The following is a 13,877-nucleotide window of genomic DNA, read 5'->3' as shown; positions in this document are numbered from 1 at the left end:
TTACCGGAGGAAATAAAGGAAAAAAGGCTTATAAAAGGTAAACTAAGCCATCACCAAGGACTGATCAGCTACAATATATTACATTTTTGCTTTTGAATTTAGTCGCGCTTCAAAGAACAAATTCACAAATTTAAAAATAACCCCCCCCCCCGTCATGTCCCCCCCCCCCTTTTTTTTTTTTAGCTCCCTCAGTACAGTAACCTTTACCACTCCTCTAAGGTCTTATTTACCTTCTTGCATGGCCGAGGTCTTCCACATTGTCTGCAGTGTATCCGGTAAAAATCTAGTGCCAGCCTGCCCATGTCAACACACTAGTGTCACATAGAATTGAATGGAACTTTGCTCTTGCTATATTGGTACATCTCATTCAAGTCTATAGGATGCTTGTGCAGAGGAACTGGCAGCTATCAGAAAGTAAGAACATGGGGCAATAATGGGGATGCAGCACGGTTTGCTCTATCGGGGGGGGGGGGAGCTGGGGTCCCTTTGTGAACTTGTGTAAGTTCAGGATGGTTTTGTTTTTTTGCGTGTGTGTTTGTCAAATTATAAAGTTACCTTAAGTTAAAAAAAAGACATTAGTTAATCTAGTTCAACCAACAGAGAAAAACAATCGAATAGTAAACCTCAATATATGCAATCCTACACACAGTTGGCCCAGAGGAAGCCAAAATAAAACAATAAAACGTTTCAATTTACTTATAATGGAATTAATAAGAAACTCGGTATGATCCATAAACCAAGAATTTTTGTTGGCTGCATGTAAAAACACATTAATAGTACGCGAACATGTTTCGGCTATAACAGCCTTTCCTCATAGCTCATGCCATGAGGAAGACTGTTATAGCCGAAACAGGTTAGCTTACTATTAATGTGTTTTTACTTGTAGCCAATAAAGATTCTTGGTTTTATGGATTATATCGAGTGGCAGCTTAATGCTATTATGGACTACTTTACATTTTTGCCAGAGCACCAGTCTTCAGCCATGGGTGCATGGGTATTGTATATTCACATGATCCAATTTGCTCCAGGGCCGAAAAAAATCCTTCCTGATCTTCCAAGAGGCAATTGGATATTCTCTGATTCAACTACCCCTGGTGTGATTACCTATAAATAAAAATTAGTTTCCAGTTATATTTTGTGTATTTAGGAATGAATCCAGCTCTTTTTTTAAAACAATATGCTGAGATAGCATCAGTCCACTGCTGCATCTATCCCCCCACTGCCTCTAAGACCAAGAACTGCGTGATCAAAGACTGATGATTGATCAGTCATCTGTCTTCAATGAGCAGAGAGCCAGTGACTGTTGGTCACCTGCTCTGCTCCACCAGCGCTCAATGAAACACTAGGTTGTGGAGGGGGAGGAAGCGCTGCCAGCTTCTGTTCAGGGATCTGGGTGGATACAGATATTAAAGCTGGAGTCTTTCCAAACCCTGGACCAGCTGAGCGATAACAGCCGACAGCGGGCATTAATACTCTGTTGGCTGAAAGCGGGTCACAGGAGTGCAGAACTAAGTGCACTCCTGTGATCCATAGAAATAAGGGCCAAAAGAGCTTTGCTTTGCTTTGACACATAAGTAATCAGTGTTGTTACCTTCCTTCTCTAAGCTTTTCAGTCTCTGGCAGCAAAGTCATGTCAAGGGGTGCTTACCAATATGTAACAAAAAAAAAACAGCTGCACTCTACTATGAATAGTTTTATACGTAATTTAAAACGGAATGCTGTTGAACTAAACTGGACATGAACATTAGAAAACAGTTAACTTTGAGTTCTGTAGGTGTTCTCTTTTGGACTATGGACAAAAAGGGGAAAGCACTGCTTCACAGATGGTTCTAGTGCAGGGGTGTAAAACTCAGTTTAATTAAGGGACGCATTGGCATTATTGCTGCCCTCAAAAGGCTGGTTGTATCTGTAAGACTATGTATGCAGAGTTCAGGAATGCACTACTTACAGAGTGCAGAGTTCAGGAGTGCGTAACATACAGAGTACAGGGTTTAGGGGTGTGCTATGCACAGAGTGCAGGGTTCAGCTCTCTTTCACAGGCAATCCATATCTCACTTCCACCCCTCCTCGGCTCTGACCTCTGCACCACTCTCCTCCATCCCCAATCTCTGCTCATATCTTCCTCTACAGCCCTCCTCTCTCCCCCATTCCCAAAAGCTTTTATCTCCCTTGTGCTCTACCTTTACTTTTTACCTCCCAGATGTGTAGGCAGCGCTGGCTTTTTCTTTCAATTGAAGGGGGATCATTGGTCGGTGTCTGTCCCTGCCATGCCCCGCAGTGAGTGACTGCAGGGCAAGCAGGGATCTGTGAGAGACGCCGAGAGGAAAGCTGTCCTTTATAAAAACAGAAGGATTCTTTAGCAGAGCAGAGGATGAGAGCCAGAGGTGGTGGAACAGATTTCCGCCATGTCCTAGCTGGGGAAAAAAAAGCCCTGGTTGCGAGGGACACATGAAATGGACTGGAGGACTGGATTTAGCTCATGAGCCTTGTTTGACACGTGTCCTAGTGCAAGACTATATTGGGAAACCTGTAGTGAGCAGACAAAATTTCATAACTCATCCAATTGTATTGTCTGTGGACATGATTGGATTTTAAAGCCCAACTAGCCTAGCAAATTGTTCCCCACCCCCCATAGTGACCCTACATTTTTATTTTATTACATACCTTTTAATCAGGCCAGTCATGTAGCAATGCAATGAGTCCTCTTTAACTTTTCTTTAGGTTCTTACTGATGCAGAGATCAGTCCTTGACATCAGAACTGCTTTTTGTAGGAGTGCACTGGGAATGAAGGGTTCATGGTAACTCTCCTAGGGTGGTGTAGTGCATTCCTGCATTCGCAGTATGTATTAAATCCTCTGGGATGAGGGATGCCTGAAGTCATGCAAGCCAGAAGATGGAGAATATGTTATTTGGAAGAAGCACTGTGTGGGACAGATCCAGACTGAACACGATTATTGCAGCTAGAGCTGCTTTAAAAAAAAAAAAATTGCCAGAAATTTGGCTTTAATATGATTTTTATTTTGTTACAGAAATAATGTTTTGTCAAAGCTGAATATGTATAATAAATGCCATCTTTACATAGATATCTTTGTAAACATTGTAACATTACATTATGTTTCCTTTTCTTCCTTTGTAGGTGAAAGAACGTCAATTTAAGAAGCATCAAGGCAGCTGTCCTTATGCGTTGTATGTGGCCAGTCACTGATGGCACCTAACTAGAAGAACAATTAGCAGACGTGTACAACATTGTGACTTTCTTCCAAGTATTGAGTCGACCAGCATTGTCATGTTCAGACGTCAGGATCTACCTGGAATGCATGTACGTGAATCCTTTACCTGCACGGGTGTTTCCGATCCATTTATTCTGGATGCACAAAATATCAAGGCAGGTTTCCATTTCCAATAAGAGTGATCAGTTTTATGTAATAACAGTGACCAGTATTTGTATTATGTGCAGTTATTCTATAGTAGATGAAATCTTTTTAATGTTTTATATGGAATATATTGTGGATTGGTACATACAACAATCAACCATAACTTTGACCATCCATCTAATATTGAGTAAGTCCCCCTTTTGCCAACAAAACAGCTCTGATTCATCACAGTGTGGATGCAGCCATGGACTTCTGAAGGTGTGCTGTGCAAAACTTGGCACCAAGCTATCTGTAACAAAAGCTTAAAGTTCTATAAGTTGCGAGGTGGGGCCTCCATTAAATTGGACTAGTTTTTTCCAGCTCATCCTGCAAATGTTTTATTGGATTGAGTCCTGGAAAATTTGAGGCCAATTCAACACCTCAAAGTTGTTGATGTATTCTTCAAACCATTCATGAACGATTTTTGCTGTTTGGCAGGGTACATCAACCTGCTGAAAGAGGCCACTGCCATCATTCATACCGTTTCCGCAGAGAGGTATACTTAGTCAGCAACAATGTTTAGGTATGTGGTATTTGTCAAATAGCATCCACATGAATGGCGGGACCCAAAGTTTCTCAGCAGAACGTTGCCTAAAGCATCACACTGCCTTGGCCACAGATTTTTAGCCAAATACATCTCAGATGCTTTTGGCTGTGGACACAGGTCACCATGGGCACCCTGACCGGTCTGTGGCTATGCACTCTCATACACAACAAACTGTGATGCCCATTTTTCTGCTTTAAACACATCAACTTTAGGGACAACATGTTCACTTGCTGCCTAATATATCTCACTAGCTTTCAGATGCCATTGTAATGAAATAATTAGGTTATTCACTTAACCTGTCAGTGGTCATCAAGTTATGGCTCATCAATGTGTGTTATACATATTAGTAAAGACTAAATAAAATATTGTTTATTTTTTTAGTCAAGTAAATATATAAAATATTGCTTTTGATTATACCTTCTATAAAGTAGGCTGGTAGAACTCTGTAGCTTCCTGTCCTGTTACAGAGCTCAATAGCTCAAGGTTAATTGTCTCCACATAAGTGAAAATTAGATGACTAGTGCCTAGAGATGTAAAATTTCTGGAATTTTTGAAATCATAAAAATTTCCCTTTTTTTTTTTTTTTTCTCTGGAAAAAAAATCAGTGTGGAGTAATTTAACAAATTGAAAGTAATTTTGTTACTGTCAGGAACGGACTCAGCACTGGTGGTGGGACTCACCTGCCGTGTGGGCTGCAGTACCAGGGCTGACCAGCGGGTGCTCTCAGCAGCCAGAAGCTCACTTCTGCAATCAGCCAAACCTGGGGCTGATTGCAGAAGGTGTATTTAAGGGATGGCCAGACCTGCAGTCTGGGCCTTGGTGTATGTTTTCCCATGAGCCCCTGTACCTGGTATCTTGTGTTCCTGCCTCGTTGCTGACCCTGCTTGATTCTGACCTCTGCTGATCGTCTCCTGTTGAACCCGGCTTGTGACCCTGACCATTCTCTGCCTGATCCTTTGTACCGCGCTGCCCATGAGTTACTGAACCCAGCTTGTGACCCTGACCATTCTCTGCCTGCTCCTTTGGTACCTTGGTGCCCGCACATTGCTGACCTGGCCTGTCTGACCACGCTAACTACTCTGCCATCCATCCATCCTGCACGGATCCAGCCGTCCCTGCTCACACCTTCTGCCTTTTCACATCAGGCTTTCTACCTGCACATACCTCTGGCGGATCCCTCTACCACTAGCAGGTGTACTTAGGGGCCGCGACCTGGTTCCTGTCTGCTCCAAGTCCATCCCCACCATCAGGGGCCCTGGTGAATAAGCAGACTGGGACTTAGACTCCGCGCCCTGGGGAATCCTGTCCTGGGGACCGCTAGAGGTACCATCAAACGGTCATTACAGAACCCTACGGCCGGCCTGACCATTCCACCTCTCCAGCCCTGACTACGCCTGTGTTCCTGCACCTACTAAGATTAGTGGAAGGTTGGTTTGTTCACTGTGCGTTTATATATATATATATATATATATATATATATATATATATATCTGGGTGGCTAATAATAAACTGTATTATTATACTATACCTGAAGCCGGCGTTTCCCTGTGTCAGTCCACACCTTTCTGGTCATTCCTAGATTCCTGACAGTTACTCTGGAAACATTAAATGCAGTGTATATAAAAGTATTATGCTTGAAATAAAAGTACTGCTTATTCAGTACGTAAACTATACTTGCTTTTTAAAACTGTATTTTTTTTACAAATGGAATAACAAGGACAGTACTGTATATGTTAAACACTTCCTGTCCGGACACTTTTACCCCCTTCCTGTCCAGGGCAATTTTCAGCTTTCAGTGCTATCACACTTTGAATGACAATTGCGCGGTCATGCAATACTGTACCCATATGAATTTTTTACTATGTAAATGAAAAAGTCCAAAAATTTTGAAAAAAGTGGGTTTTTTTAAATAAAATTTTGCAAATAAATAATATTTCATCATAAATCTTGGCCAAAATTTATTCCGTTATTTTTTTAGTAAAAAAAATCCAAATTAGTTTATAATGAAAAATTATAATTTTTAAACCGTTTTTTTTACATTTTATTTTATTTTTTTTATATTATTATTTTTTTATTTTTACATACTGTCACCCTAGCAGTACAGTGTCACCATGGTGACACTGTACTACTTGTGGGGGGTGATGAAGATTTTTTTTTTTTTTTTTTTTTTACACTGATTGCTTTTACACCCATATAGGATGTAAAAGCAATCATTTCTCTTTCTCTCTGTCTGCATTCTTGCAGTCATTGAGAAGTACTGAGTGAGCTGTGATTGGTCACAGCTTGTCACATGGTACAAGGCTGTTGTGAATAGCCTTGGACCATGTGACCTCTGTGATCATTCAGAGATTTCACACATAGTAAGCAATGATGTCACAAGTGACATCTTGCTTACTACTTTGCATGTGATCACTGATTGGCCAATCAGTGATCACATGATCGGGACCTCGTACAGAGGTCCCGTCCGACGATCGGTGTTTCACTGTGTCTGGAGGACACAGCGGGCACCGGATCACGGTGCTGCGCGCTCCCAGGGAGCGCGCACAGCTAGAAAAGGCGGGTGCCGTTTATGAACGGCAACCAGCCCCTGGACTGCCACCGCCCTGCTGTTTATAAACAGCAGGCGGACGGCAAGAGGTTAAGAACATTTCAACTATGCATGAGAAGAGGTAACCACCTCTTTTTCCCTTATAATAATTTAAAAGCTTCCTGCCATTGTGCATTTTCAGTTATTGACAGAAGCATATATTGCTCTTGTAAGAGCTTGATCAATTCTCCACTCATTTTCAGGTGCCAATTTATCTATAAATTAATGTATTGTGTATTTTTGGGAGGCAGTGGTTTGTAACACTTCCTTGAAGATGCTGGTGAAGAAACACTTTGTGATGATCTAGAAGCAGCAGAAAGAGTGTTTCTGGAATGGAACTCTGGAGGAAAAGCTACTTGCACTTTCATTATGGTCCTCATTTAATTCCATAAAGTATTTAATGTCTTCAGGGCACCTCTGTCATGCAAGGATGTCTTTTGTCTTCCTTATAGCATTTGGAAAAGAATATTCCTTCTCACAGTAATTTAAAATTTAGCTCTCAGCAGAAATTGCACTGTGGAAATGTTTCCACCCCTGCTGTGCCTGTGTGTGGGCAGCAGGGTCACATGATGGGCTAGGCTAGGTGGGCTGGGGCCACTGAGTAGAGGCGGCGGGGTCATCTGCTGAGGGGGATGATAAGAAGTATGTGCTCTTGCACAGAACGTCTCATCACACTGCCTCCTAGCCACGTGTCCTCGCCCCTCTGTGAGCTGCTGCTGCCCCTCCCCTCAGTTCTTGCTCCAGCTCAGTTTCCGTGTTCTCTTATTGCCCCTCCCACCTTTCCTTAGTCATGGAAGCTCAGCAGAGGGGTATATGCCACAAATCCTACAAGCAAGCTCATCAAGTGGTAAGAGAGGAGCATGAGAGGAGGGGGGGGATTTGGAGGGGCTGAAAACATTTTACAGTCCAGGACCACTGACAGGCCTGGGGGCTTCTACACATTGAGGGACACTGAGATTTCCCTGGTCCTGTACTTGGGACATTCCAATTTTTGGGGGATTGACAGGAGCCAGCATTGGGCAGGGGTGAGTCCTAGACATACTGGAACTTGTGCAGGGTGACTACTGGCGTAGTGTTGGGGCCACAGGGGTCACAATGGTGATCCCGCCCATGCTCCGGGGGCTTCCCTATCGCATTTGATTCTATACCTGGATAGGGGGGATAGCATGTACAGAAACCAGCCACCTTCATTTTCCTCCTGCAGCCGCAAAAATCTGTCTCCTCTCCCTCCTGCTGGCTTTCAGCAGCTGCAGGAGAAAAATGGAGGGGGACTATTTCTGTATATGCTGTCCCTCCTATCCAGGTCACTCTTATTTCTCCTGCCCAGGCCCTCTGTGACTCCCCTGTCACCCCTTGCAGTGCTGCTAGCGTCCCCTCTTTTCCCGCTGGCTGCTGCAGGGGATCGTTTAAGGATGGAGAGCAAAGGGGCCAGGAAATACAGTGGATATAAAAAGTCTACACACCCCTGTTAAAATGTCAGGTTTCTGTGATGTAAATAAATGAGACAAAGATAAATAATTTCAGAATTTTTCCTACCTTTTTAATGTGACCTATAAACTGTACAACTCAATTGAAATCTTTTGGGGGGGAGTAAACATAAACTAAAATAGTGTGGTTGCATAAGTGCGCACACCCCCTTATAACTGGGGATGTAGCTGTGTTCAGAATTAAGCAATTGCGTTCAAAATCATGTTAAATAGGAGTCAGTACACACCTCTCATTATTTAAAGTGCATCGGAATAACCCCAAATAAAGTTCAGCTGTTCTAGTAGGTCTTTCCTGACATTTTCTTAGAAGCATCCTACAGCAAAAGTCATGGTCTGCAGAGAGCTTCCAAAGCATCAGAGGGATCTCTTTGTTAAAAGGTATCAATCAGAAGGGTACAAAAGAATTTTCAAGGCATTAGATATACCATGGAACAGTGAATACAGCCATCAAGTGGAGAAAATATGGCGCAACAGTGACATTACCAAGAACTGGACGTCCCTTCGAAATTGATGAAAAGACAAGAAGAAAACTGGTCTGGGAGGCTGTCAAGAGGCCTACAGCAACCTTAAAAGAGCTGCAGGAATATCTGGTAAGTACTGGCTATGGTACATGTGACAACAATCTCCTGTATTTTTCATATGTCTGGGCTATGGGGTAGAGTGGCAAGACGGAAGCCTTTTCTGACAAAGAAAAACATCCAAGCCTGGATACATTTTGCAAAAACACATCTGAAGTTTCCTAAAAGCATGTGGGGAAAATGTGTTATGGTTTGATGAAACCAAGGTTGGACTTTTTGGCCATAATTCCGAAACAGATGTTTGGCGCAAAAACAACTCTGCACATCATCAAAAGAGCACCATACCCATAGTGAAGCATGGTGGTGGTAGCATACACGCTTTGGGTCTGTTTTTCCTCAGCTGGAAATGGGACCATAGTCAAGGTAGAGGGAATTATGAACAGTTCCAAGTACCAGTCAATATTGGCACAAAACATTCAGGCTTCTGCTAGAAAGCTGAACATGAAGAGGAACTTCATCTTTCAGCATGACAACGACCCAAGCATACATACAAATCCACAAAGGAATGGCTTCACCAGAAAAAGATTAAAGTTTTGGAATGGCCCAGCCAGAGCCCAGACCTGAATCCAATGTTTTTGCAAGAAAGAGTGGGCAAATATTGCCAAGTCAAGATGTGTCATGCTGATACTCTTACCCAAAAAGACTTGAGTGCTGTAATAAAATCAAAAGGTGCTTCAACAAAGTATTTATTGGTGTGCACTCTTATGCAAACATATTATTTTAGTTTTTTATTTTTACTTCCCTCCACCTAAAAGATTTCAGTGTTGTACAAACAGTTTTGTACAGTTTATAGGTTACATTAAAGGTGGAAAAAGTTCTGAAATCATTTATCTTTGTCTCATTTTTTTTTACATCACAGAACCTGACATTTTAACAGAGGTGTGTAGATTTTCTATCCATTGTATGTAATGTACTGGCCCCTTCCATTTCTGAATGAACACAGTGAGTGATCAGTACCAGTCACTCACTGTGTTCATTCATACCTGAAGCATAGTAAACTGTGTTTACTATGCTTCAGTTTGTGAATGAACAGGAAGACAGCGCAGAGTTCTACCTGTTCTTTCATTCTGTGCAGCTAAGGCTGCAAAGATGGAGATAGATTATCTTCAACCACTTTCTCTGTCTCAAAAGTGAGATATTCCACCAGAAGCCACCCAAAAGGGCTGCTAAAAATAGTGAAAAAAATAATAAAGAATACAATTGTTAAAGAAAAAAAAAAACCCCTCCTACTGACACTGTCCAGTGCCCTACTGATCCCGTCCACTGCCCTACTGACACCATCCACTGCCCTACTGACTGAAATCATCCATTGTCTTACTGACACTGTCCACTGCACTACTGATACCATCCACTGCCTTACTGACTGTCATTATCCATTGTCCTACTTACACTGTCCACTGCCCTACTGACTGACATCCATTGTCCTAATGACAATGCCCACTGCTCTACTGACACCATCCACTGCCCTACTGATTGACACCGTCCACTGCCCTACTGACTGACACCATCCACTACCCTACTCACTGATACCGTCCACTGCTCTACTGACTCCGTCCACTGCTCTACAGACTGACATCATCCACTGCTCTGACTGACATCATGCACTGTCCTACTAACTGGCACCATCCACTGCTCTACTGACTAACATCATCCACTGAACTACTGACACCGTCCACTGCCCTACTGACACCATCCATTGCTCTACTGGCTGATATCATCCACTGTCTTACTGACATTGTCCACTGCTCTACTAACACCATCCACTGCCCTAATGACACCGTTCATTGCTCTACAATGGATGACATCATCCATTGCTCTACTGACACTGTCCACTATAATATTGACTGACACTGTCCACACACCATCCACTGTCCACTGCTCTACTGATACTGTACACACACCGTCCACTGCTTTACTGATACCATCCACTGCTTTACTGACTGACACTGTCCACTTGTAAGGTAGGCTAAGTTTATATTTTTACAGTGACATTTGTTTTATTACACTTTTCTAAGTTTTTCTTACTATTTAGTTAGGCCTTGCTGGGTAATATCTTAAAGCAAAGGGCGTCAAATCCTGGTGATCTTTGATCTTTCATGTTGTTTAGGTAGATCTTCACCTCTCAAAGGTTGCCTACCCCTGCTCCAGGTTATTCAAAAGATTTTGGTGAAACTGTCTACATTTTTGACATAACTCTCCAATTCCTTTGAATTACTCTCTCGCTATGTAAATAAAGTTCTGAAATAACTTTAGCCACTTGGAGTATCTTTGCACACAATGGAAGCATCTGGTGGTAGTAGGGAAGATCCTAGGTCAACTTTTGCATTGGGGCCCACAAGCTTCAAGCTATGCCTCTAAGTACAGTGTTACTTGGATTGTATTCTAGGATTTGCTTGTCTTCAGCTGAGAAAACTTTCAATGATTTAAGACTTTACCTAAACTCTCATAAACCTTGTATTAAGGTCTTCATGTTATATACAGTCACCAGCCACTTTATTAGGTACAACTTGCTAGTGCCGGGTTGGGCCCTCTTTCTTTTGCCTTCAGAACTGCCTTAATTCTTTGTGGCATAGATTCAACAAGGTGTTGGAAACATTCCTCAGATTTTGGTCCATGTTGACATGGTAGCATCACACAGTTGCTTCAGATTTGTCGGCTGCACAGCCATGATGCAAATCTCCCATTCCACCATATCCCAAAGGTGCTCTATTGGATTGAGATCTGGTGACTGTAGAGGCCATTGGAGAACAGTGAACTCATTGTCATGTTCAGGAAACCAGTTTGAGATTATTTGAGCTTTGTGACATGGTGCATTATCTTGCTGGAAGTAGCCATCAGAAGATGGGTACACTGTAGTCATAAAGAGATGGACATGGTCAGCAACAACACTCAGGTAGGCCATGGCATTTAAACGATGCTCAATTGGTACTAAGGGGCCCAAAATGTGCCAAAAAAATATCCCCCACACCATTACACCACCACCACCAGCCTAAACCATTGATACAAGGCAGGATGGATCCATGTTTCATGTTTGCACCAAATTCTGTCCATACCATCTGAATTTCACAGCTGAAATCGAGAATTATCAGACCGGGCAATGATTTTCCAGCCTTTTGTTGTCTAATTTTGGTGAGCCTGTGTAGCCTCCATTTCCTGTTCTTAGCTGACAGAAGTGGCACCCAGTGTGGTCTCATAATTACAAAGTGTAGCGCTAAATAAATACTAAACATAAACAATGACACACTCAACCACCCTAAATGCACAAAAAGGGATAAACAAACAATAGTGCAACACGTGAATTTCCTCTGTGGAAATATGACAAGTGAAAGTGATATATATAATGCAATGGTGATTAACACATCAAAAAATAAATCAATACAGATATATCATAAACATGTCATCATAAACAAGTCCACAAACGGTGTGTATATATATATATATATATATATATATATATTATATATATATCCAATGATGGTGCTCCAACTCATCTCTCATGCAAGTGACTGTGTAAGTGACCAGTACGTGATAATCCTTAAGTGGCCAAAATGCCCCCTCTCCTCCTTACAGTTTAGGGTTAAGGCTCCATTTTAAGCGCAGGAGGATCACTGTTTATTTTACCCAGTGTGGTCTTCTGCTGCTGTAGCCCATCTGCTTCAAAGTTCAACGTGTTGTGAATTCAGAGATGGTATTCTGCATACCTTGGTTGTAACAAGTGGTTACTTTAGTTATTGTTGCCTTTCTATCATCTTGAACCAGTCTGCCCATTCTACTCTGACCTCTTACATCAACAAGGCATTTTCATCCACACAACGGCTGCTCACTGGATATTTTCTCTTTTTCACACCATTTTCTGTAAACCCTAGAGATGGTTGTGCGTGAAAATCCCTGTAGATCAGTTTTTGAAATACTCCGACCAGCCCACCAGGCACCAACAACCATGCCATGTTCAAAGTCACTTAAATCCCCTTGCTTCCCCCTTTTGATGCTCGGTTTGAACTTCAGCAAGTCGTCTTCACCACGTCTAGATGCCTAAATGTGCTGAGTTGCTGCCATGTGATTGACTGATTATCAGTTTGTGTTCCCAAGCAATTGAACAGGTGTACCTAATAAAGAAGGTGGTGAGTGTAGTTTGAATACCATGTCATAAATATATTATTTATCATTGTAAAAGAACATATGCCAAACTTTTTTGTTTTTCAATTTTTCCATAAAAAAAATTAAATGGCTTTGAAAAAATATTTTCCCAATTTTTCTGTTTTTTTTCCAGGCACTCCCATCTCTACCAGTTCTCTGTCAGATACCTAAGGTTTAAATCAGAATCAAGCCATAAACCAGGCAGCTTATTTACTTTTTCTAAGTATAAAATGTTTGTATTATAAAGGAAGCATGTATTCAATGCTTGCTTTAGATCTAAAGATAAAGGAGCATTTACTGACAGACCTACACTTGCACTGTAGGCACAAACACACACTGTTGGTACTACACATACAGTCAGGGCTGGAGCACACACAATGTGTCAGTCACTTATTTAACTGGCCTGGTGTGTCCACTACCCAGATTTCATTCAGTTTAAATTTTCTGTTGATTTGAAAAAAGAAATCAAAAGGTATACATGTACATTTTGTTATGGGGTTTAGATATACATGTAAAGACATATCCATCCATAATAGAAATATATCCCATTCACATCAAGGAAACATATATTTTTGTAATTTAATCCAGTTTTAGATGTTGTTGCTTCTAATGTAAACATCAAGAGCGGTAATAAAGCAAAATTGAAATGTAGACTTCTAAAAGTTGCCAGAATGGTATTCTTAAACAGACTTGTAGACTGTGTATTGTGATCTGTTATCACAGAAACATTCTTGTAGGAAACAGTAATGGATACCATTGTAATCTAAACTACTTATCATTCGTTAAGGAAGGAAAAATAAGAAAAAGGAATGTAAGTGAAAATTATGGAAAATGGGTAAAAGAGCAAAGTAAAGTACTGGATGTTGGAAAGTAAGGGATAAGAGAGAGGGTCTAATACAACTCCCTGCCGGACAAACCTAACTGCATCAGGTATTCTACATGGGCAGGCAGAACCAAATTATAAACCCGCAGGTGAGCTCAAGAGTGGTCTAAAATATGTTTAGGATGCTAGATTTGGCTTATGTATCAATGGAATTATTTAGTCTAGCAGTTATGTATTCCATGTTTTAAACATCATGTACTAGTTTAGAGAGATCATCTTGGGATGGTGGGGCGATCTTTTCCAT

General features: G+C 41.6%; 1 protein-coding gene across 6 annotated transcripts in view; it reads left to right on the top strand.

Moving 5' to 3' along the window:
• CUNH5orf24 (chromosome unknown C5orf24 homolog) overlaps positions 1-13,877 on the top strand; it is a 60,258-nt gene that overhangs the window by 33,244 nt on the left and 13,137 nt on the right. For 5 of the 6 annotated variants that reach the window (XM_089653148.1, XM_089653145.1, XM_089653143.1 and 2 more), the window contains exon 2: positions 3,138-3,386. In XM_089653148.1, the coding sequence (XP_089509274.1) occupies positions 3,288-3,386 (99 nt within the window). In that variant the 5' untranslated portion in view covers positions 3,138-3,287. The remainder of the gene's footprint in view (positions 1-3,137; positions 3,387-13,877) is intronic. The other variant, XM_089653147.1, reaches the window with a different exon arrangement.

Source organism: Staurois parvus, unplaced genomic scaffold (genome assembly GCF_062004578.1).
Source record: "Staurois parvus isolate SC_StPar_1 unplaced genomic scaffold, SC_StPar_1.0 ptg000701l, whole genome shotgun sequence".
NCBI classification, from domain to species: Eukaryota; Metazoa; Chordata; class Amphibia; order Anura; family Ranidae; genus Staurois; species Staurois parvus.
The sequence above is the reverse complement of the archived record's forward strand: the minus strand, read 5'-3'. Positions and strand labels throughout refer to the sequence as shown.